This window comes from Pristis pectinata, chromosome 10 (genome assembly GCF_009764475.1).
Source record: "Pristis pectinata isolate sPriPec2 chromosome 10, sPriPec2.1.pri, whole genome shotgun sequence".
Taxonomy (NCBI): domain Eukaryota; kingdom Metazoa; phylum Chordata; class Chondrichthyes; order Rhinopristiformes; family Pristidae; genus Pristis; species Pristis pectinata.
The window spans coordinates 32,670,177-32,696,825 of record NC_067414.1 but is presented as its reverse complement, the minus strand read 5'-3'; the positions used below and the strand labels follow the sequence as shown (position 1 = coordinate 32,696,825).

The following is a 26,649-nucleotide window of genomic DNA, read 5'->3' as shown; positions in this document are numbered from 1 at the left end:
TATTCTCATTTAGATGTAGAGGATGAGAGTGAATGTTTCTTCACCACTAATATACATAAGGGTCTATACAATTATACAAAATGGCCCTATGGAGTCGAGTCGTTACCAAAAATTTTCCGGTTGACAAAGAACAAGATGCCACAAGGCACAAAGCATTACTTATGTAACCAGGACAACCTTCTTGTTGCCATTACCACCAAGGAAGGCAATCTTCACACTAGAGAAGAAGTTTTAAAACAATTGCATCACCTTAATTTGAAACTCAAATGAAGTAAATGCACTTTTGCCTGACCAGGTTTACAACCCATCAGGAACAAAGAAGATTGAAAAGGCAAAAAGGACAGAATACATGGAAGAACTCATGTCCTTTTTGGATATGTTTCTACCAGAACAAACAATAGTGCTGCACAGGAGAACAAGAAAGACTGCAGATGCTGGACATCTGGAGCAACACACAAAAATTATTGGAGGAACTCGGCAGGTCAGGCAGGATCGACGGAGGAAACTGAACGGTTGATGTTTCAGGCCAAGACCCTTCATCAGGACTAGGCAATCAAGACCTAGGTCCTGATGAAGGGTCTCAACCCAAAACATCAACTGTTCATTTCCCTTCATAGATGCTGCCTGACCTGCTGAGTTCCCCAGCACTTTTTTTAAATTCTGCACAGGCTGCTTACAAAGAATGAGGCAGGATGTCACATATTTATCAGATCAAGAAACAATTCACCAGAGATCCAGGTACAGACAAGATCTATCTGAAGTAGCCAATCAACAGAGTGAGCCTGCAATTATACATATGCAAAACATCCTGTAAACATTTCAACCCTGGGGAAAAGATACTAGCTGTCTATCTATGCCTCTCATAATCTTATAAACCTCTATCAGATCTCCCCTCAGCCTCTGCCACTCCAGAGAGAACAACGCAAGTTTGTCCAACCTATCCTCATAGCACATGTCCTTGAATCCAGGCAGCATCTTGGTAAACCTCTTCTGCACCCTCTCTAAAGCCTCGACATCCTTCCTATAATGGGGCAACCAGGACTGAATGCAATACTCCAAATCCGGCCTAACTAAAGTTTTATAAAGCTTTAACAGCATAACTTCCTGACTCTTGAACTCAGTGCCTCAACTAATGAAGGCAGGCATGCAATATGCCTTCTTTACTATCCTATCAACCTGCGTAGCCACTTTCAGGGAGCTATGAACTTGGACCCAAGATCCTTCTGCTCATCAGCACTGTTAAGGGTCTTGCCATTAACAGTGTACTGTCTCTTTACATTTGGTCTCCCAAGGGCAACACTTCACATTTGGCCAGGTTGAACAGGTTGGCCATTTCTCTGCCCATATCTGCAACTGATCTATATACTGCTGTATCCTTTGCCAATCTTCTACGCTATCTATACCATCACCAATCTTTGTATCATCTGCAAATTTACTAACCCACCAATGTACATTTTCATCCAGGTCATTTATCTCCAGGACTCGCCTGTGGCTAGAGAGGACACGAAGATATTGGTCAAGGCCCCAGCGATCTCATCTCTTGCCTCTCACAATAACCTGGGGTATTTCCCATCAGGCCCTGAGGACTTATCCACCTTAATGCTCTTTAAGAGACCCAACATTACCTCCTTCTTTATCTCGAAATGCCCTAGCATCTTAGTGTGCTCCACACTGATCTCCCCATCCTCCACGTCCTTCTCCTTGGTAAATACTGATGCAAAGTACTCATTAAAGACCTCACCCACCTCCTCCGCTTCCAAGTGTTCCTACCTTTATTCTTGAGTGGTCTTACCCTCTTCCTAGTTATCCTCTTGCTCTTGACATGTGTATAGAATGCCTTGGAATTCTCTTTAATCCTACTTGCCAAGGACTTTTCACAGCCCCTCCTGGCTTTCCTAATTCCCTTCTTGAGTTCCTTTCTGGCTTCTTTATAATTCTCAAGTGCTCTGTTTGATCCTAGCTTCCTAAGCTTTACATACTTTTCCTTTTTCTCCTTGACTAAATTCATCACCTGTCTCGAGAACTCCCGCCTTTCGTTCCAAGTCCCGGCTCTCACTCACTGAAAGTGTGGTAAATTTCTATGTCAAATTGTAAATGAGTCATATATGTGTGATACAATATCTTAATCATATGTATGACAAAATGTCATGTTGCAGTTAGTTCTTAACCTTGATTGAAAAGCAGAAATTCTGAAGCTCCTGGTGTTACTTAGATTTTTTCCAATGCTATTCTCATTAGTTTTACAACAGTGGCATGAGGAACATCTTCTAAAAGGGTGAAATTACGCTAGTGAATTTCACTTTAATCAGACTACTTCCAATTCATCCACTGCTTAGACGTCAGCCTCGACTTTCTCAAAATATTATTGTATTGAGACTGAAATTGGCTTATTATTGTCACATGTATCAAGATACAGTGAAAAGCTTGTCTTGCATACCATTCATTCAGATCAATTCATTACACAGTGCATTGAGGTAGTACAGGGTAAAACAATAACAGAATGCAGAATAAAGTGTAACAGCTATAGAGAAAGTGCAGTGCAGGTAGACTATAAGTGCAAGGTCAAAACCCTCTCCTTAAATTTGAACACATTATCTTGAATCAAGCTCTGAAGATGTGTCACATTGCTGGATACTTGCTGTCCTTTGGATAAGATGCTAAGCAGAAGTTTACTCAAACTTTCTACAGAAGATTCTATGTCACTTTTTAAGAAGAGCAGGGACCTCTCTCTCTTCTAGTTGATGTTTATCCCTCAAGCAAATTCATTTAAGCATGAAATATATTATTATGGCAGAATGCTGGAAATACTCAGCAGGTCAGGCAGCATCTATGGAGAGAGTATAAATATCTCAGGTCAATGATCTTTTATCAGAAGCCATCTCAATGAATAGCTCTTCTTCCGCTGCCTACACCTCCACACTTATTTCATTTGCTAGAAGTCTTTAGACTTGACTGTGGACCCTTTTCCTCAGAATTCACAATCTACCTAGACCCCATGTTTCAACCTATAGTATTCGTTGCTCACTGCTGGCCTGACATTGACCATCTAAAAATTTCCATTGCTCCTATTTACTCTAGCCTAATCCAGTCTGAATTTACAATGCTCTGTAAAGGACCAATCCCAAGACTGTCATCAAAACCTGCTGACAAGGATGGTGTTGTTGGTGGTGAACTGACCTCTATCTAATAGAGATTGAATGCCAGTTGTCTGACATCTTATAACACCACCATGACCCTACCACTGAATATCACACCATTGTCAACTGGACACTTATTGACTTCATTTCCCCAGCTCCGCAACCTACAATCCCATTGCCCTTCACTCCCACTTCTGCTTCCTCCCAAAGGACCATAAGTAGTACTATCCTATTTATAAAAAAACAATTCAGATGATAGATTAACTACTTGGAGCATTAACTGTTTCTCTTTCCACAGATGCTCCCCGACCCAATGACTATATCCAACATTTTCTGTTTTTATTTTATGATTTCCAGCACCTGCAGTTTTATGCTTTTCAAAATGACATTAGACCCGTGAATCAGCTTCAAAGTGCTTCATTGCCTGTAAAGCAGTTTGGGATGTCCTGGGGTTATTGAAAGGCACACGATAAATTGTCTCCTTCAATGAAATATGAGAATTGTTGTTACTCTAATTCACTTTACACTGAATCATTTGCAGGCATATTCCCTGATTAAAATACAAAGCCATCAATTTTCACACAGCAAGCTCCCACTACCAGCAGTGTATTAGTGATTAGATAATATGTTTGTGAATAATACTTTTCTCTTTAAGGCTAAAAAACAAGAAATGTGTTTCAGCCATAACTATAAAGAGAAGTTAAAGATAGTTAGGGAAAAGATTTAAAATGTTGCCAAAAAAGCAGTAAGGCTAAGGATTGGGAAAATTTCAGAATTCAGCAAAGAATTAATAAGGAAAAAGAAAACAGAAGAGTAGTCCAGTGAGAAACTTAAAAACTGACGGTAACACTTCCTACACATATTCAAAAGGAAAAAAAGATTATCTAATATTAATGTATGTCTCTTGCAGACTGATATTAAGTAAATTATATTGGGAAATAAGGAAATAGCAGAGAAACTAAACAGATATGTTGTGTCTGATTTCATGAATGATAAACACAAAACCTCCCAAAAGCAGTGGGAACTACAGGTCTGAAGTGAATGAGGAGTTTCATGAAATTAACATTAATAAAAATAAGTATTGAAGAAATTAATGGGATTGAAAGGTAATACATTTCCAGCTCTAAATGGTCTGCATCCTAGGATTTGAAGGTGGTGGATGTGGAAATATTGAATGCACTAAAATGCCATAGATTCTAGAATGGTTCATTTGGGTTGGAAGGTAGAAATGTAACCCCACTATTTAAGAAAGGAAGGAGAAAGAAAACAATGAACAATAGAGTAGTTAACCCATCATAACCAGTAGAAATCTCACCAACTTTTACCGATGCACCATTGAAAGCATCCTATCTGGATGTATCACGGCTTGGTATGGCAACTGCTTTTCCCAGGACCACAAGAAGCTGCAGAGAGTTGTGAACGCAGCCCAGTGCATCACGGACACCAGCCTTCCCTCCTTGGACTCTGTCTTTGTCTCTGTCGTTGTCTTGGTGTAGCAGCCAGCATAATCAAAGACCCCACCCACCCGGGACATTCTCTCTTCTCTCCTCTTCCATCGGGTAGAAGATACAGGTGCCTGAGGGCACGTACCACCAGACTTAAGGACAGCTTCTACCCCACTGTGATAAAACTATTGAACGGTTCCCTTATACAATGAGATGGACTATGATTTCACGATCTACCTTGTTGTGACCTTGCTCCTTATTGCACTGCACTTTCTCTGTAGCTGTGACACTTTACTCTGTACTGTTACTGTTTTTACCTGTACTACATCAATGCACTTTGTACTAACTCAATGTAACTTCACTGTGTAATGAATTGACCTGTACGATCTGTTTGTAAGACAAGCTTTTCACTGTACCTCGGTACAAGTGACAATAATAAGCCAATACCAATACCAAAAGAGAAAAATGCTGGAATCTAATATTAAGGAAGTGGGAACAGGGCACTTAGAAAATCATAATAGGATTTGGCAGGGTCAACATGGATTTTGTTTGACAAATCTGTCAGAATTTTCTGAGGTTGTAACTACCAGATTAGATAAGAACCAACCATGATGCTATGTACTTAAACTTTCAAAAGGCCTACAATAAGGTACCACAAAAGAGATCCCAAAATAGAATTGGATCACATGATATTGGGATCAATATTCTGGCATGGGTTGAAAACAATTTAAGGAATAGTAAACAGAGAGTAGGAATAAACAAGCCATTATTTGGTTGGGAATAGCGACCAGTGCTGGCCCTCTGCTCTTCACAATCCATTTTTATGATTTTAAAGAGGGGATCAAGTGTAATATATCCAAGTTTGCTAATGCTGGGTGGCAAAGCAGGGGGGCAATGTGGGGTGTGAGAGAGGCTTCAGTGAAATATAGAAAGGTTAAGTGAAAGGGTAAAGTATGGCAGATGGAATATAATGTGGAAAATGTGAGGTCATCTACTTTGGTTGAAAGAATAGAAGAGCAGAATATTTTTTAAATAGTGAGAGATTAAAAGATATTGGGGTTTACTGGAACATTTTATTTAAATCACAGAAAATTAACATGTAGATGCAGCAAGCAATTAGGAAGTAAATGGTACATTGGTCTTTAATGCAAAAGGATTTAAGTAAAAGAGTAGAGATATTGTTCCAATTATATAAGACCCTGGTGGGACCATTTCTGGAATAATGAGTACAGCTCTGGTCTCCCTCCTAAGGAAGAATATAATTGTAATAGGAGTGCAGCATGACAGGTTTGATGTAAGAGGAGAAATTAAACAGATTGTGCCTCTCTTACATTTAGGAGAAGGAGAATTAATTTCATTGAAAATTACAAAATTCTTACAGGGCCTGGCAGGGTAGATGTTGGGATGCCATTTCCCAGCAGGGATGTCTAGAATCGGGATCACAGTCTCAAATTAAGGTGACAGCCATTCAGGATACAGTTGAGATGTAACTTCTTCATCCAGAGGGTAATAAATCTTTGGAATTCTCCAATCAAAAGTGTTACGAAGATTGAGTTTATGAGTTTATTCAAGATTGTGATCGATAGTTTTATTTTAGATATTAAGGGATTCAATGGATATGGGGTTAGTGCAGAAATTTGCTCTGAGGTAAAATAATTTTATTGAATGATGGAATAGGCACAAAGGCAAATTTCTCCTGTTTCCATTTCTTATGTTCTATGTCTATATTACTGTACATCAGCATCAGCAGACATATTTATGCACTGAAGCAGGAGTTGTACCCTTAAACTTCTAACTTGGAAGCAAGAGTGCCAATGACAAAGACATGTTTACTTGTGCACTTACTGTTCTGCTCTGCAAATACTTCATATTCTTATGTTCATATAACATATCTATTGGACCAGTGTTGCTAACATTTAATTAGAAATGAAAGCTGCAGTTCCACTTCTGCCTGGACCTGTGGGAGTATGTTTGCATCTTTAATGAGTTTCACACATCTGAAAGTATTTGCTGTGTTTCTATTTAAGGGAATAAGACCTGTAGTAGTATTCATGTAGAAACTGGTTGTAAAAAGTGAATCAAATTTTTTAATTTAATTCAATCACGTTATAAGACGGTCTTCCACTGTTTTCTTTCATATTAATGTTCTGTCTTCAGCCGAACACTTTCACCTCACCCAAAAGAAGATCTCTGGCCCTCTTGCTCAGTGGTACAATCATCTACATGAGTGGGAAATGGAAAGCTTTGTGATCAAATCTGGAATGACACAAAGTTGTCTTCTCTTCTGTGTCTTGTTTATGGTGTTGTATATAGCCTGTTGCCAAATCCATCAGAAAGGATGCGGGTATATAAAGGGTGATGATCCCAGACAGCAGAAGCAGCCAAGTGAAAAGCATACCTCAACACAGACAGCCTTGCTCTGTTGTGCTTGAGTTTGTCTCTGTTGTCCACTGTCAATCCACAAATAGATGAGTATGTATACCCTGTCAGAACTGACCTCAAGGGCCAGCAAAAGCAAGGCCATATCCTTTGGCAACTGGTGATGAGAAAGTCCCTCCCTAAGAGACTCTTTTTTGGGCACAGCTAGTGTATCATTGCCACTGAACAATGACACTCTAGGGGAAGTTCTGCTGGGAAGTAGCCCTTTATTAAGCTAAATCTGGAAAACTCATTTGCTGAGATGGCTTGGAGACAGATGAAATGGTCATTGTCTATGTTCATCTGGAACAGCTAACACAGAATTATCACATTCCATGATCCAGAAACTAGTGCTGAGGGACTCATTAAACCTTGGTGTGTCCAAAGGCTTTATGGGAAATGTCACACTTTAAGGCCTTCTTACGATTGCACACTGAGAGGCTAAAATTTGTCTAATAACCTTTCAGAATGTTTGATCAAGGAATGTATGCAAAGGAAAATTGATGTCAGACTGATATAATATAAATTGAATAGCATGGTTTGTCCTGAAAATGATGACATTACGCATATTTGAAAAAGTAACATTTGTTTTAATCTAGTTTCCTTTGCATTGGCATCCTGTTGTTCAGCTAGCTAATTGAAAACTACCAGAGGTGGGGTTTCCATTAGATAGCTACATTTTTTTCCAAAGCAATTTACACAAAACCATCCAAACCTGTACTAAAGAATGGGGAATCTCAAAAGATCAAGTTTCCATGATGATATATGCTTGTTTCAAAAGTATCCACCCACATAACTGATCACAACCACAGAACAAATTAATCATCACTATCATTTTTCATCAGTTGTGCAATAAAATGTAAGATTTGTTGATGGGTACAAGGGCAGAAATTGGCCTTTGTTAAACAAATTAATGTATATTTAATTAGCTAAGAAACTGGCCAGTGTACACCAGTGAAACAGTAAATGCTGTCTGTAGTTTCAAAAGTGAACATAAGCATTTAAAATCAGGTTACTCACGTAGGTAAGTAAAATTGTTTACTTTTTATAATCGTTTCTAGTAACTTTCACTTGCATTAATAAAACCACACCATTCTAATATGAGTACTTTTTAATGGAATGAACAGTTCATTCCTGCTTGCTCCTAGAAGCTTTTATGTTTGTGTTTATGTAAATATTTTTGACTGAAAGCCCCATTTCCCTTAGAGAAACCATGCAATTTTGAGTGCAATTTCACTTGAATTGCTAACTGTGCTTGGAGAGGAAGTACTACCTCTGAATATTTTTAATAAACCAGTCAAGAGATGGTTGTTTAATCTTCAGTGTATCTTTTATTGAGTTAACATTGAAGATTCAAAAGTTTACATTATTGAGCAGATTTCATGTAAAGATAAACGTTTGAGTGGAACTCAATTATTCCAGATCTCTAGCTTATACATGCTCTTTTGGAATCTCTACTGGGCTGAATGCACATGTTGTTCTACCTGACACTTGTCACTCACTGCAGGAAAAGGGGAAGGCCTAATAGTATGATGCCAAACAATGAAAATTGTTTGGTATCATACTTGAAAAATTCTGGTATATTGTATTCCACAGAGTGGAAGTGAGGTGTACAAGACTGTTTTGAATGGATACAGCCATGTTAAGGTGCTTCTGACAAGATGAGTAGATGATATGGATCGCACCTATCAAATCAGACATGACTATACATGTAGACACAAGAGACTGTAGATACTGGAATTTGAAGCAACACACAAAAAGCTGAAGCAACTCAGTGGGTCAGGCAGCATCTATGGAGGGAAATGGACAGTCAATGTTTCGGGTCGAGGCCCTTCATCTGTAGTTCAGACGAAGGGTCTTGACCTGAAACGTCAAATGTCTACACATGTATATTTTTAAAAATGAATTTAATTTTTAGTTGCAACTTCAAGTAGCACCATTACAACACAGCCATAAAAGGACACCATCATATCATCTAACCAACTTGTCAGAAACACCTTAATGATTACATTTAGGTTAGTTACTAGATTATTTCTGCTGGATATTGTTGCAATTCTTTGAATTCTGTGTGTTTCTATAGCTGAAGCTTCAAGGCTGTTCAGGCAGCAGTGTGACAGGGACTGAATATTTTTGAGGTAGCTTAATGACTACTGCCCTGACACTTGCATCTAGATGCGGAGTAGTAGCCCTTCCTTGTGTCATAGACCATTAATGGGAGAATGATGAGAGACTGCACAGAACAATACATGTTCCTAAAAGAAATAGGAGGAGGAGCAGAAGGACACAAGACAGGATCAACAGGAAACCACATCTCCAGAGGGTGTCTATGAAGTATTCTCTTATCTGAACCTATCCTAGAGATGTTTGCACTTCATTGAAGGGAATCATTTCTGCCAAAAGCTCATGCCAGAACTGCTCTCAAGATAACTGTAGCCATGAATGTTTATATTTCTGTTTCCTTCTAGGCTGCTGCTGATGATATTAGCAAAATCTATTAATTTACAGTATACTGTCTACATAAGCAGGTAATTGGTAATTGGTTTGTGGTCACATGTACTGCAATACAGTGAAAAAATTTGTTTTGCATGCCATCCATGCAGGTCATTTCTCAATGCAAGTACATTGAGGTAGTACGAGAGAAAAGCAATAACAGAATGCAGAATATCGTGTTACAGTTACAGAGAAAGTGTAATGCAGGCAGACAATAAGGCGCAGGGGCCATGATGAGGTAGATTGTGAGGTCAGGAGTTCATCTTTATCATGCAAGAGGTCTATTCAATAGTCTTATAATAGCAGGATAGAAGTTGTCCTTGAGCCTGGTGGTGCATGTTTTCAAGCTTTTGTATCTTCTGCCCAATGGAAGGGGGGAGAAGAGAGAATGTCCAGGATGGGAAAGATCTTTGATTATGCTGGCTGCTTTTCTGAGGCAGCAAGAAGTGTAAACAGAGTCCATAGAGGAGAGGCTGGTTTTCGTGATGGGCAGAGTTGTGTCCACAACTTATGCAATTACTTGCAGTCACGGGTAGAGCAGTTGCCATGCCAAGCTGTGATACATCTGGATAGGATGCTCTCTATGGTGCATCTATAAATATTTGTGACGGATAACAGGAACATACTGAATTTCTTTAGCCTTCTGAGGAAGTAGAGGCCCTGGTATACTTTCTTGGCCATGGTGTCAAGGTGTTTGGACCAAGATAAGCTATTGATGATGTTTACACCTAGGAACTTGAAGCTCTCGACCATCTCCACCTCAGCACCATTGATACATACAGGAGCGTGTCCTCCACCCCACTTCCTGAAGTCAATGACCAGCTCTTTTGTTTGCTGACATTGACGGAAGGATTGTTGTCTTGACACCATGTCACTAGGCTCTCTATCTCCTTCCCGTATTCCATCTCATCATTATTTGTGATTCGGCCCACTACGGTTGTGTCATCTGCAAACTTGTAGATGGAGTTAGAGCAGAATCTGCCCACACTGTTGTGAGTGTATAGGGAGTAAAGTATGGGGCTGAGGATGCAGACTTGCGCAGCTGCGGGGCAGTCTAGAGGATAATCATGGCAGAGGTGTTGCTGCCTATCCTTCCTAATTCACCAAAACTTCTATGCAAAGGCAGGAAGCATACAGACCAAGTGAGAGATTTCCAAGGATCCCCTATGGTGCAGAATGATTTTGATTAGCTTCATAATGACACCATCATGTACTCAAACCAAAAAGTGTTTCGCTCACAATATCCCGATGGTGTGTGACCACAGTATTACTAAGGTAAGCGCCTGCTTTCTGGTAGTAATCACATTGCTTTCATTTTGTGTCAGTGCTATATGCCAGCATTATTTTAACCACCACTTCAAACCACAGAGTGGCTACTGGAAAACAAGTGTTAGCCACGGCACCATGGCTCATGATACAAACATTCGCAAAAGGCACATAACAAGAACCACAATGCTACAGGAAACGTTATAGAGCAATAGCATCCCAAAGCAACAATAATATTGTCTGGCATCTATGAGAATGCCTCACAGAACTCAGCGGTGCAGCTGTTGAGATTTGTGGTGTTTTCCTGTATATTGCATAACCTCATCATCAAGAGAGTTGAACTTTGTCACCAGCCAAACTGTAGCTGAGGGGAAATAAATAAGAGTGGGAAGAAGAAGAGGAAGGAAGGCTGAAACACAGGGAGTCTCTTTCTGCCTGAGCTTTATATGAACAAATAATTTACCCGGAATAGCAGTAAATTCTATCCTAATTCCCTATTCACTAGTTTCTCACCCTTCCTCTATCACTAACCATCTTTATAAGTTAGCACAATATGACAGCACAGTAGTGCAGCTGGTAGAGCTGCTAACTCACAGGTGGCAGACACCCAGGTTCAATCCTGACCTCGGGTTCTGTCTGTGTGGAGTTTGCTTGTTCTGCCTGTGATTACATGGGTTTTCCTATGGGCATTCTAGATTCCTCCCATATCCCAAAAGCAAGGGGGTTGATACGTTAATTGACCACTGTAAATTGTCGCTAGTGTGTAGATGCGTGATAGAATCTGGAAAGAGTTGATGAGAATGTGGGGAGCATAAAAGGAATGAGATTAATATAGGATCAGTAAATGGGTGTTGATGGTCAGTCCAGGCTTGATGGGCCAAAGGGCCTGTTTCCATGCCATATATCTCTATGACTCAAATATACAGCTTCCAATTCAGATTGCTAAATCAAACTACGTCAGAGTACATACAAAAAAAAATACCCATACATATTCTTTAATTGTTGGTCCAAAAATGCGGCAACAATTCTCCTTCACTTCCAAATTTTCCTTCAGCAATGACAGAAAAGATCACAACCAATGTTCAAAGGAGGCTGACACAGGGAGATAAATATGAATTAGGAATACATCTTTCTGGTATGTGTATGTCCTGCCAATGTTGGTCCACAAATGTACAAAGAAACAGAAATAATTGCTGCATGCTAATTCCTGGACATTAACCAGTCTGATGTTCTGTTGGTGGGGAGTTTCCAGTCACAAGCTTTGTTTTGACAGAATGCCTGGCAGAGTATAGAGACCTATTATTACTATGAGAAATGCATAAACCTTCAACTCAATTATGTCAATAGATAGGAGTCTCATTTTTTTTAAATTTTGGCTGTTACCAGGTAACTTGCATAGTCGCGATGCAATTAGATGTGCAGTAGAATAAAATGATTAAAATGAAGGTCTCTTCGAAGTGCATATGGCTTTCTTTGTAAATGTAATACTTTGAAGGCAGTTGAGAGCTGGGTTGTTTTATTTTTGATATCTTTTTGTGGAATTTCCACATTACTACTTGTGGAATTTCCATGTCACCGTTTTATTATATAGGAGTGGTGCCTGGTTAGACGTCACACCCTTAGCAGAGGATTAGCTGTAAATTCCAGATAAACACCAAAATGGGATTTCTGCCAATGCTCCCCGAGCATCATGGATGCTGATTGAAAGAATCTTTAAAACATTTTTGGTGAGAATTGTTAACATTAAGTTAGTTTCTTGTAGGAAAACGATATCTTGAAGGTGGTGTGAAGAACATTATATCATTGAAAGTCATTCTTTTTCTTTGCACTATCCTGTGGTTGCCATTTTTGTTAAAATATAATCATTCTCCTTCTACATGCCTCATGTTTAAATGTTCAAGCATCGTGCACACGTGAAATTACAGGTCTCCAACCAAAATTATCATTGTGGGATTTCCTAGATGAGACAGCAGTGGGTAGAAGTTCCACCTGTCATATCAGTGCATGACATTTGATTAGTGATAGGGTTGGCAGTATGTGGTTACTCATCAGATTCTCAATGCTCAGAAATATTTCAAGCTTAGTAACTTGAATATAGGTAGATGCCAGAGTGGTGGAAGTGGCCTCCCCAAGGGTGTCCAGATTCTCAATGATCAAGGGTATTGCAGCAGAAGCAACAGAATCCAATCTGTCACTTTGGTGTTTTCAGCCCACAGTGGCAACCTGTTTCCCAGCAGCTGCCAAGCACCACATTTTGTGCTCTCCTTCTAGAGCAAAACTGTGTTTAACACTATGGAAACCCAAGACTGGGGATGAAAGGTGGACTGAAGGCCAGGAGACTCCAGCCTCACTAAGAGACTTGGGATCTCAACAGAGGGATCTGAGGTTGGGAGATGTTGGGAGGAAAGGCTGAGGTAGAGACAAACAATGAGCAGGATGTACAGAATGTGTACATTATTGAAGAGTGCTAATACATTCCTGCTGAACAAATGCCCCAAAATACTCAGGTAAAATCTATGAATATGCCTGAGGAAAAGTAAATACTGAAAAGGGACTAAAATGTTAATTTTAATAAAATGTTCTTTTCTGACTGGGCCGTTGCTGCCTGGAGTGAGACTATAAAATGTTACGGAGGTGTGTGTGTGTGTGTGTGTGTGTGTGTGTGTGTGTGTGTGTGTGTGTCTGGTGGGATGGGGGAATGTCTGAATACATGAGCCACAAAGGGTTGTAAATACTATAAATAATAAAGAAGGTCAACCGAACGTTGGCCTTCAATGCACGGGTTATGGAATATAAAAGTAGAGAGCTTTGCTGCAACTTTACAGGGTGCTGGTGAGATTGTACCCAGAATATACATGCAGTTTTGGTCTCTGTATTTAGCGAAGGATGCATTTGCATTGGAGGCAGTGAAAAGAAAGCTCAACAGGTTGATTGGGGCGATGACGTTTGAAGAGTGGCTGAGTAGGTTGGGTGTGTATTCATTGAAGCTCCAAAGAATGAGACATGATCTTATTCACCTTGTGACTCCCATGCCCCTTGACATTCCAACATGATCCCTGACAACATTGAAGGGTAAAATGAGACAACTCACAATTTTTTTTTCTTTGGGCTCAATAGCAATTTAACTTCTCTTCTGCATAGAGTCTAAGAAACACTGCGACCAGTTAGTTACTTTAACAGAAATCCAAGATTTAATTATAATTAGTCCTTGAGGGGAAACACAGTAGATGAACTTACATGTTAATGTTATTTATTTTGCAGGTTATCATGAGCTTCCTCCTCCAGTGAACCTCTCTTTAATATCTTACAACTTCAAGACCATTTTAACATGGGCTTATGAAGACAAGACACCTGATGCAACAAACTTTACTGTTGAAGCCAGGAATTACCGGTGTGTATTGCTTTGTATTATCAACTTATATTTGTTTCAAACACACAATAAGTTGGCAAGTCAAACAGGAAAGACTGCTATTTCTGTCTTTACAGAACTGCACAATGGGAGCTGTTTTCACCCTGCTCGAACATTTCATCACATTCATGTGATGTCACTAAAGCCTTCAGCGTGAACCTGAGTGCATTAAGTTCTTATTATGCTAAAGTCAAGGCAATTACACATTTTCAAGAGTCACAATTTGCTTTGACTGACAGATTCTCCTTTAAAGAAAATGGTAAGTTGATATTGTCATTTAACAGAATTCAGAGGAGTGACTTTTATAGATAGTCATATTTAGTACAGAAATAGAACCTTTGGCCCACTATGTCCATGCCGATTATAAAGTAACCATCTACACCAGTCTTTTCTGGTCACATCCCCATGAACTTCAGTAAAGCATTCGACAAGATCCCATCATGGTACTTCAGTAAAACATTTGACAAGGTCCCTCATGGCAGACTGATCCAGAAGATTACATCACAGTGAGTTGGAAAACTGGATCCAAAATTGGTGGTCATAGAAGGCACGGGGTAGTAAAGGGATATTTTTCTGACTGGAGGTCTGTGACCAGTGGTGTTCCACAAGGATCAGTGCTGGGACCTTTGTAATTTTTGTAAAATATATTAGTGACTTGGATGAAAGTGTAAGTGGTCTGATTAGTAAGTTTGCAGACAACACGAAAATTGGTGGAGTTGTGGACAGAGAGGAAGGTTGTCAAAGGATACAGCAGGATATAGATAAGTTGAACATTTGGGCAGAGAAATGGTAGATGGAGTTAAATTCAAACAAGTGTTAGGTGTTGGATTCTGGGAAAATGCAGTAAATGGCAGGGCCCCCAGGAGCACTGATGTACAGAGGGATCTTGGCGTGCAAGTCCATAACCCCCTGAAAGTGGCAACACAAGTAGATAGGCTGGTAAAGAAGGTGTATGGCATACTTGCCTTTATCAGTCAGGGGCACTGCATAAAATCATATTATGCTGCAGCTGTATTAAACTTGTTGAGGCCACATTTGGAGATTGTGTGCATTTGTGGTTATTGCATTACAGGAAGGATGTGGAGACTCTTGAAAGAGTGCAGAAGAAGTTCATCAGGATATTGCCTTGATTAGAAAATATTAACTATAAGAACAAACTTGGATTGTTTTCTCTGGAGTGTCGGAGGCTGAGGAGTGTTCTGATAGAAGTATATAAAATTCTGAGATGCATAGATAGGGTAGATGGAGTCTTTTTCCCAGGGTGGAAATATCAAATACTGGGGAGCATAACTTTAAGGTGAGAGGCAGGAAGTTTAAAGGAGATTTGCACGGCGCCTGGAACACGCTGCCAGGTGGTAAAAGCAGAAAAAATAGCAACATTTAAGAGGCATTTAGACAGGCACATGAACAGGCAGGGAATGGTGGGATATAATCCATGTACAGGCAGATATGATGAGTTTAAATTGGCATCATGGTCGGCACAGACATTCTGAGCCAAAGAGCCTGTTTCTGTGCTGTATTGTTCTATGGACTGTTTCCTAACTCCCACCCCACCCACATACAATGGGGATAATATACAGTTCCCAATAAACCCACATATCAGCATGTCTTTGGCATGCAGGAGGAAATCAGAGCACCCATGCTGTCATTTGGAGAACACACAAACTCCTCTCAGAAACCACTGCCCAGTTCTCTTGAGCTGTGAGGTGGCAGCACTAAATGCTGTGTCATTTATGCTGCTCCTACTCTCTGTACATGTTTTGATTGCATTTCAATGAGCTGAAGTGGATTTCACTTGTCATAAGTTGGTTTCAGAAAAATTTCCATGATACCTCCCTATGATTTATCAATTTATTAAATAATATATTTGTTTATTGTTGTAGGCAGTAGAGCCAATTAGAATGGGTAATTGGTGGCATGGAACATTGCCCACAGATTATCCTTACAGATTTTTACCCCATCAGCACCATGCCTAATATTTTGATTGAACTAAGGCTATTTAAATATTACAATATTTGTTAACACATCCTTTACTCATACATGTGAGTGAAATAGTTTAATTTTTTCATGAGAAATTTGATGATGTTGCTTTCTGTCCTAAGAAATAGCAGCCTCAACTACTTTTGCTGCAGGCATAGGCTTGCTATCGGACGTCACAACAGCATATGGGTTGAGTTGCAAGTTGTATTCTGCTAGACAAGGAGTTCTAAACCATGAGGTCATGACTCTCTCAGGTCTGTAGGAAGATATCAAGGGATCCATATTACAAATAGTATCAATGCATTGGAGTTGAGGTTTTGCTGTGGGTCCCTCCTTCATTTGAAAAAGACAACAAGAAGTCGTCAGCCTAAAACATTAACTCTTGTTTCTCTATCCACTGGTGTGCTGACCCATGAAGTATTTAAGCCGTTTATTGTTTTTAGTCTCTCCTTCTTTCATTGGGTCAGACCTACCCCACCAAACCCTCATGGTCTTTGCACCTTCCTCTCTCTGATATTGTTCAACAGGTCTGGTATCATTCTCCTCATTGTTTTGGCATTGCTTAGCTTGTGCAATGATACTGATGGACTGCTCTGCATGGCTGAATCTACACAATGCAATGTCTGGGCCCTACCCGGGTTATCTGTCCTGGCCATTCCTCTCCCATGCCCAAAGATCTCAGTCAAAACTCAGAAAGCTCATTTTTCATTACTAATTTTAATCACAAGCCAACCACTCCTGGTAACCTAATTATTTTAACATACATTTGCCAAACATCCACACTGTGAAGTGACAGCAAGTTTACAAATTTGTCCATTTGGTTACTTGCGGGGCTGAAAGAGGGTCATGGAAATCTTGTAGGTAAAATGGGAGCTCCAGAAGTAAATAGGTTGACAAATCCTGCACCAGTCAGCAAAAAGAGAGGACAAGGCCTTCAAAATTACTTGCTCTGTCCCTTTCTAATACATATTCAAGGCAAACACAAGGAGCTGTCAACAAATTGTCCCTGCTGCTCAACCAATCAGATTGTGACTGAGTGTTTGATGGATTCTGGAACTTTTAATTAAATGAGTGCCTGTCATTAAAATTGACAATTCCACTAAGACCCCAGGCATGCTCGGAGCACAAGCCTTTATTGCAATTGTTTGTACCATAGCCACCCATGCTATAAGAATTGACTATACTATTAGAAAGGTCAAGTTAAACTAGTTTAATTGTTGTGCTAAAAGAAAAATCTGACTGAATTTTTGAAGGATATAAGAATGTGAAACCAAAAGAAATCAAAACAGCACCATTCCCCACTGTATATTCTATGAGGATAACTGGGTGTCTGTTATTTCTTATAAAACAAGGGAGGGAAAGATTTTTATCTGAGTTATTACTTGTATGGAACTGAAAGTGTTTTCCTTAACAGTATATTTTCATTCTTGATACAAATAACAGCAGGTATTGCTTCACCTGTATCGCTATCTGTTAATTTTATAAATGATGTCTACTTCGCTCACTTTGGCTTCATCAGAGTCTTTTGATTCCCTCCAAATGATCTTTCAACCAATAATATTGTAGTATGAAAAGGTGCAAGACATGTTAGTATTTTAACACACAGGGAATGGCCATTTATAGCAATATAGAAATCAAGACCATCAGAAGCAGAAAAAGAAAAAGGCCCCTTGAGCCTACCTCACCATATAGTAAGGCTGACTTTATGTTTCAAATTCAAATATTCTTTATGTTGGGGTTGAAAAATCTATTAGTTGAATGTACATAAGGACTGAGCATTCATTACTCTCCGAGATACAGAAATCCAAAGATTTACATCCCTCTGTGTCGGGAAATTTCTCCTCATCTGAGTGCTAAGAGGCTGACCTTTTTTCCTGAGATCTATTGCTGGATGTTACAACCTCTCAGGATCTCACTCAGTCAAGCCCCGCAGAATTTTATTTGCCCCAATGAGATCATTACATTCTTCTAAACTCCAGTGAGTGTAGGCCAATCTTCCTCAAACACTCATACATCTTATTTTAATGAAGCAATAACCTCAATTATTGTCTCAGTTTAAGATAACTGGCAAAAGGTCCAAAGCTAAATAATTAGTTTTTACTGATGCAGGTATTTGTAATGATTAGAAAGGACAGTGGAAATCAATTCAACTGTATCTTTTTAAACAAACTGGTTATAAAATATACATTTTGTTTAAACAGGAAAGCTGTGAGACTAAGATGAAAGAACAAGGAGGAGGTACAAATGAAATAGTTCTTTGCAATAGGCTTTCCAGGCATTGATGCCAAACTAAGAGTTCAGCCACCCTCCACACCCACAGTAATCAGTTGACACTCAAATTCCTTTACTCAAGTATACACAAGGAAGTCACCCAGATATACAGAGTTCTGGGATGCCTTCAAAATAACAACCTACATGGTTATTATTATGTCCTAAGCATAGTTACATGTGATTTGTATCATCCAATTGTAGGGTTAAGTATCAAAGGTGAGCATTTTCTTGTCAATGTACAGTCATTTAGTTATCACTTCTTGACTAACCCAAGGTGACACCCCATCCCTAGTCAATATCCAATCATAAAAAAACATTGATTCAATTGATCAATGTTGCATTGGTCCAAATTTGTTGCCATGTTTTCTCAGCTGACCATTTGTGTTCACAAACCTGTCACCTTACCCTGCATTCCTCCAGAGTTTTATTGTTTTAGGAACTTACTTTTGGCTACTTGTATCACTTTTACATCATATGGCCATTCTATAGCCTGTCCATTATGAGCCAGGAAGTCAATTAATTCTTTCTTATAAATCTCCATCTGCATTGTCATGAATTTTACTACAAAGACTGCTACACCCCCGTGACTTTGTTATCTTGAAAAGAACATGGAGTAGGCTGTTTGTTATAATTTGGACACCCACCAGGTCTTTTAGGAGATCTTCTCTGACAAACCTGATTGAATTTTTCAAAGAGGTAACACATATATTCTTGAGGTCAGTGCAGTTGATGTTGCATACATAGACTTCAGGAAAACTTTGACGAGGTCTCACGTGGGATATATGTCTAAAAGATTAGAGCCCATGGGATTCAAGGCAATTGGCACATTGGATCAAAAATTGCCTTGGTGATAGGAGGTAGAGAATGATGGTGGAGGGTTGTTTATATGATTTGAAGTCTGGGACCAATGGTGTACCACAGGGATCAGTGCTGGGACCCTTATTTTTTGTACTATACATTAACAATTTGATTAATAGATTTGCAGATGACAAGAAAATTGGCGGTGTTGTTGATTGTGAGGGGTGTGGTCTTTGGCTACAGGACAATATTGATGAGTTGATAAGATGGACAGAGCAATGACAGATGGGATTTAATCCTGATATGTGTGGGAGGACAACTAAGGATAGAACATACCAATGAATGGTAGGGCCCTAGGAAGCATTGAGGCATGCAGGGACCTTGGTGTATAAGTCCAAGTATCCCTGAATCTGGCATACAAGGAACTTGCCTTCGTTAGCCAGAGTATAGAATATGAGAGCAGGGAAGTTATGGTACAGCTTTATAAAACATTGGTGAGGCCACATCTGGAATATTGTGTGCAGTTTTGGTTGCCTCATTATAGAAAAGATATGATTGTTATGGAGAGGGTGCAGAGGAGATTCCCCAGAATGTTACCTGGGATGGAGCATTTAGGGCTCAAGGAGAGACCGAATAGGCTAGGTTTGTTTTCCTTGAAGTGGAGGAGGCAGAAGGGTGACCAGATAGAGGGATACAAAATCATAAGGGTAGATAGTAAGAAACTTTTCTCCATTATAGAAGAATCTAAAGGGCTTAGGTTTAAGGAAAGGGATAGGGGGTTTAGAGGAGACCTGAGGAATATTTTATGTTTGCTCAGAGTGGATGGAATCTGGAATACACTACCTTAGAGGGTGCTGGCATCAGAGATTCACACAACATTTAAGAAATATCTAAACAAGCACTTATCGAGGCATTAAAGGCTATATGCCAATAGCTTTAAAATGGGATTATTATCATCATCATGAACACATTGGGCCAAAGGACCTGTTTCTGAGCAGTATGATTCAATAGTAATTATTTATTTAATAGAGCAGGGACATTTGTTCTGTTGCAACATGCTTTATACCAACTGCATCAAAATCCCAGGTGCCATCAAATATTTCCTAAAAATATTCTGCAACCTTTCACAAACACCCAATAAGGGGACCTCCAAAAAGTCCCGAAATTAGGATTTTTCTGTTAAGTCATTGTTAGAGATTGCTGCATTCCCAGCCTGTGGAGAGCCTTTGCCACAATGAACCATGGGAATTGTCAGAGCCTCAAAGAACCATGGCAACTGCACCAGAGCAGCATGAAAGACTCCCATGGAGGTGAGAGACAATTTGAGTGGAAGGGTGGAAAGGGGGGAATGTAGTCTCAGTATGTGCAAGCACATCCCTCCACTCAGCTGATTGTCCTCATACCATTACAAGACAAGGGCCCATTATTCAGGCAGATTTTGCAACATATCTCTGTTGTGTAACATTTTGAATGCCTGCAAAATGCATTCAGAATGCACTGTGCTTCTACATGGCAAGGGCATTCTGCAGGCAGCTGTTGCTGGGAACACAGCAAACGCTAACAATTTTTTACAAATAAATATTCCCGACTTTGGGATTCAGAGGTTCCCTTATTGGATGCTGGTGAGGGTTACAGAATATTTTTTAAGGATTTTTATATGGCATTAGAGATGTTGATGCAGCTGACATAAAGCATGTTGCAACAGAAAAATATTCCTGCCCTATTGAACAAGTCAGACATGGTGAGAGTACCAGTAATGTAACAATTATGTGCAGCATTAGTAACTCAGTTAGGAACATGTAGTCAGCAGCACATTAATGTCCCATTAATTCACACCTGTAAGTGACTTATTGAGGTACTTATGTCCTGTTCTAATAAGAGATGGAAAGGAGAGTTGCTCATTATTGCTCCAATTAATTTGGTGAGGCAAAGATGAGCATCGCACATATTAATGATGTCATCATATGTGCAATTCATACCACATTAAGGTGCATCATGCATGGTGTTCTCGGTCTAGTTTCCCAATGAGCATGTATTCCACTGGAAATAGGCATTATCACATTAAAGCATACATAAAACAGTTCTTTTATTTGATTCACCCATACAAACAGGTGCTACATGTTCCAGTTTATAGGCTGACCTCTTTTTACGCTGTATGATTTTATGACATAATTCCATAAATGTTGCACTTTAGCTACACATATCTAACAAAGAAAAATCCACCTGACACATTACATATCTCTGTATTAATACTGAATTCATGTACGTACAAGGGTAAAAATAATTAAAAGATTTATGTTTATGTAGTATCTTTCATGACTTAAGGAAATCCCAAAGCACTCTGCAGCTAATGAAGTATTTTTAAATTGCCATCTCTAAAGCAACAGTCAATTTGTATATAGTGGGTTTAAGGTATAAATATTGGCTAATTCCCCAAGGATAATTCCCCTGTTCTTATTTGAAATAATACCATGGGATCTATCACTTAAGAGAGCATATAGGGCCTCTGCTACTGAGTGTGAACTGTAATTTCTAACCTATATGTAGACTTGAGCAGGTTTCTCAATGTTCTTCAATTATATTGTTTCCCTGTTTTATACAGCCACATTGGGTGCTCCAACTGTTGATGTCACGGTCCATGGACAAGAAGTTACTCTAAGATGCATTTTTCCTCATGTTGAAAAGCTGAGTACAGAGACCGGCTTGAACATAAACAATGACTTTAAATGTAAAATTTGTGTTGAGCGGGAAGGACACAATATTTTGGTATGTACATTAAGTAATTAAATGCCTTCAGCTAATGTTGATATTGCACCAATTAGCAAATCCAAATTCACTGCACTTGTTAACCAATGCTGTTATAATTGTATTCTGCTTATTATGTTCTAAAAAGTATTATTAACAGTACTTAATCACTTACCTGAACCAGATTTGTGAAAAAGCTGTACCATTATCTTTTTTCCCATATTTGTAGAACTTTTATTTAAATATTTATTCCTAGCATTTTCTAAAAAAGCTATTATGGATTCAGTTTCTGCTTTTCTTGAGTATTCCATCTCCTTCTACTGGCTGCATTCAAAAAAAATTCCCAAAGTTTTCCATAAGGACATCAACTCCACCAGTTTCCACATTCAATGACTTGTCTTCTGCCATCCTCAGCAGGAGGCCATCACCGAATACATCTTCCCTTCACCTTTCAGCATTCCAAAGAGATCTTTCCTTCTGTGACACCTGAGTCCTCTCCTCAGCTACCCCTATGTCTCCTGCACTTCCTCTGCCAGTTTCCCATGCAAATGCAGGAGGTGGAGTACTGGCCTGATATCCCCCCACCCCCCCCCTTCCCCCTGCCCTGGGCTGCAAATGCCTCTTTGAAATAAACTAGCAATTCATATGAAATTCTTTCAGGTTATACTGTATTCAATGCTTACAAGGTGGTCATCTGTACATTAAGGAGATCAAACACAGATTGAATGACCTTTATGCAGTACTTCTCCATTCAGCCTGCATGCATAACCCATTGCTTCCAGTCATCTGTCATTTTAATTCTTCACTCTTACCATTTTTCTCTGCCTACTACAATGTAAGCTCCAGAATCAGCACTTCATTCTTCAAGCAAGTACATTATAGCCTTCCAGGCACAACAATTTCAGATAATACAGTCTGCTGGAGGAACTCAGTGGGCTGAGCAGCATCTGGGGGTGTGGGGGGTTGGTGGGAAGGAATTATTGATGTTTTGGGTTGAAAACCTGCATCAGAACCTGATGCAGTGTTTTGACCCAAAATATCGACAACTCCTATACCCCCACAGATGCTGCTCAACCTGCTGAGTTCCTCCAACAGATTGTTTGTGGCTCCAGATTTTAGCAATTTCTCCAATTCACATTGAAATTTCTCCAATCTCAGATAATATTTCTGCTATTATTATTTACATTTGATGAAGATTAAATTAAGTTGGTAAATTAAATTGTCACATATACTGAGGTACAGTAAAAAAACTTGTTTTGCATACCACCCAGACAGATCATATCATTACAACAGTGCATTGAAGTAATACAAGGTAAAACAATAACAGAATGCAGAATAAAGTGTAACATTCACAGAAAAAGTGCACTGCAGGCAGACAATAAGGTGCAAGGTCATAATGAGGTAGACTGTGAGGTCAAGAGTCCGTTATCGTACAAAGGGACTATTAAGTAGTTTTATAACAGTGGGATAAAAGCTGTCCTTGAGCCTGGTGGTACGTGCTTTCAGGTTTTTGTATCTTCTGCCGATGGGAGGGAGCAGAAGGGAGGATGTCTGGCGTGGGTGGGGTCTTTGATTATGTTGGCTGCTTTACTGAGGCAGTGAGAAGTGTAGACACAGTCCATGGAGAGAAGGCTGGTTCCCGTGATGTGCTGGGCTGTCCACAACTGTCTGCAGTTTCTTGCAGTCATGAGCAAAGCAGTTGCCATACCAAGCCGTGATGCATCCAGATAGGATGCTTTCTATGGTGCATCGACAAAAATTGGTGAGGGTCAAAGGGGACATGCCAAATTTCTTTAGCCTCCTGAGGAAGTATAGGGATTGGTGAGCTTTCTTGGCCGTGGCATCTATATGCTTGGACCAGGACAGGCTATTGGTGATTTCACTCCTAGGAACTTGAAGTTCTCAACCCTTTCAACCTCAGTACCATTGATGTAAACAGGTGCATGTTCACCGCCCCCCTTTCTGAAGTCAATGACCAGTTCTTTTACTTATTTCTCCCACCTCTGTTGCCCTGCACCATCACATCTAGATTTAATAATCTTCTGGCTTGCACATTTTTGCAGGCCTTGTTTTGGTTTCCCCTTCCCTTTCCTTCCCTTGTTTTAGTTTGAAATCCCCTAGTACCCCTAACTTTTTTCAGTTTTGTCAAAGGATTATTGGCCTAAAATGTTAATTCTGCTTTACTCCCAATTATCCCACCTGTCCTGCTGAGTATGCCCTGCCTCATTTTATTTTTATTGGAAAATTATGGGCATTAATTTCAGGCTTGCCAGCAGTGGGAACAGTTTTCCCCATTTATCAAAACTCTTCAGGACTTGAAACATCACTTCTTATCTCTTAATTTTCTTTAGTAATTATTTCAAGCATACAAGGCACAGAAGATAATAAACTGATAGCAGTGGTTAGAGATTTAATTATGAAAAAAAACAAATAGAGTGCCAATTTCTCTGGTCTCTCAAGTGGTCTCTGATCACTCCTAAAACTGGACTGTAGTGGTGTAGCTGCAGGAATTCTCCAGATGTTTGAGCTTAATTATCATCGATATTCAACTCTGGCATATACCTAGTTCTATTTCACCTTTCTTAACCCTAAGAGGAAGTATCTTAAAATTACCATGCTGCATCCACAATTGTCTAAAGGCTGAGAAGTCCCCTGGACCTGATGGCCTGCATCCTAGGATCTTAAGCAAAGTGGCTGCAAAGAAAATGGATGGGTTAGTTGTAATTTACCAACATTCCCTGGAAGAAGACAGAAAGCAGGAAACTATAGGCCAGTTAGCCTAACATCTGTCCTTGGGAAAGTGCTGGAGTTCATTATTAAGGAAATTAAGCAGAGTAAACATGGCTTTATGAAAGGAAAATTGTGTTTGACCAATTTGCTTAAGTTCTTTGAGGATAAATTCACAAGGTTTGTAGGGGGGAACCAGTAGGTGTCGTGTACTTGTATTTCCAGGAAGTATTCTACAAGGTGCCACATAAAAATTCAGCTTTGTCACTCACTCTCTCTGTAACTTCCTCTAGCCCCGAACCCTCAAGTTCCCTGCATCTGGCCTCAAGTATACACCGGTTTTCAACACTTCACTATTGCAGCGCTTTATGCTGTCTAAGACTCAAGTTCAGTGATTTCCTTCTTATGCTAATCTGCCTTTCTATGTCTGTCTCTTCAAGACTTTGGTCATCTGTTCTAATATGTGATGTGAGTCTTTGTTAATTTTGGTAACGATAACCATTCCTGTGAAGGACCATGGAACAATTCACTATGTTCAAAATGCTATAGTCAGTTGTTGGCTCTGTTAATGAAAGGTCATCAACCTGAATCATTAACTCTCTCTCTCCCCCCACAGTTGCTGCCTGACCTACTGAGTATTTCTAGCATGTTCTGCTTTGTTTCAGATTTCAAACATTTATGTATTCTGCATTCCAACCTTTGGTTTGTCTACCAAGTACTATTCTATCCTTTAAAAAATGACATCCTTTCTTATGAAGAGACTTACTGGAACATACAGATACCAGATAAGTTTTAATTTACATTAAGCATTAAAGTGAATTAGCTTGTAATCTTACTCTTTTATTTTACTGTCTTTAACTAAAGGCAAATTGTTCAATAAAAAGATCAAGACTGAAGTTTAATGTAACACAGTCAAGAGTTACTTTATGTGTCTCTGCTCAAGTGAATTCAGAACAATGGAAAATGAAAGCAGAATGGTCAAGACAAAAATGCTTCGAGGTTTATTCCTTAAATCTACAAGGTAATGTGGCCTTAAATATCACATAGTTATAATTGCATTCTGTATTGCACTATAAACTGCTACTATTCAACTGTCATTACAAAATAGCAATCATTTCAATCATCTGGATAAGAATGTACAAGAATTGTTAGTAAGTTTGTAGATGACGTTAAAATAAGTGGTACTGTAGACAGTGAAGAAAGTTATCAAAAATTACAGTGGGATCTTGATCAGCTAGGTAAGTGGGCCGAGGAATGGCGAATGGCGTTCAATCCATACACAGTAAGTGTGAGGTGTTGCATTTTGGGAAGTCAAACCAGGGTAGGACTTTCACAGTGAATGGTAGGGCCCTGGGGAGTGTTGTAGAATAGAGGGACCTAAGAGTACAAGTATATAGTTTCCTGAAAGTGGCATCACAGGTAAACAGGGTGGTGAAGAAATCATTTGGTGTGCTGGCTTTCATCAGTCAGGGCATTGAGTATAGGAGTTGGGACTTTATGTTGTATTTGTACAAGATATTGGTGAGGCTGCACCTGGAGTTTGTGTACAGTTTTGGTTTCCCTATTATAGGAAAGACATCATTAAGCTGAAAAGAGTGGAAAGAGGATTTATGAGAATGTTGCCAGGACTTGAGGGTGTGAGTCATAGGGAGAGGTTGGGCAAACTAAGACTTTATTCATTGGAGCATAGGACACCGAGGAGTGACCTTATAGAGGTGTACAAAATCATGAGAGGCATAGATAGGGTGAATGCACAGTCTTTTTCCCAGGGAAAGGGAATCAAAAACTAGAGGTTTAAGGTGAGAGGGGAAAGATTTCAAAGGGACCTGAGCAGCAACTTCTTCATGCAGAGGATGTTGTGTATATGGAACAAGCTGCCAGAGGAAGTGATTGAGGCAGGTACAATAACAACATTTAAAAGACATTTGGACAAGTACATGGATAGGAAAGGTTTAGAGGGATA

The 26,649-nt window shown here is 39.5% G+C and overlaps 1 protein-coding gene across 1 annotated transcript in view; it reads left to right on the top strand.

The window, feature by feature from the left end:
- Positions 1 to 26,649, top strand: part of LOC127575288 (interferon gamma receptor 1-like) — a 52,698-nt gene that overhangs the window by 22,721 nt on the left and 3,328 nt on the right. Inside the window, exons 2-5 of the mRNA XM_052025051.1 lie at positions 14,018 to 14,147; positions 14,243 to 14,424; positions 21,817 to 21,980; positions 25,551 to 25,707. Of these exons, the coding sequence (XP_051881011.1) occupies positions 14,018 to 14,147; positions 14,243 to 14,424; positions 21,817 to 21,980; positions 25,551 to 25,707 (633 nt within the window). The remainder of the gene's footprint in view (positions 1 to 14,017; positions 14,148 to 14,242; positions 14,425 to 21,816; positions 21,981 to 25,550; positions 25,708 to 26,649) is intronic.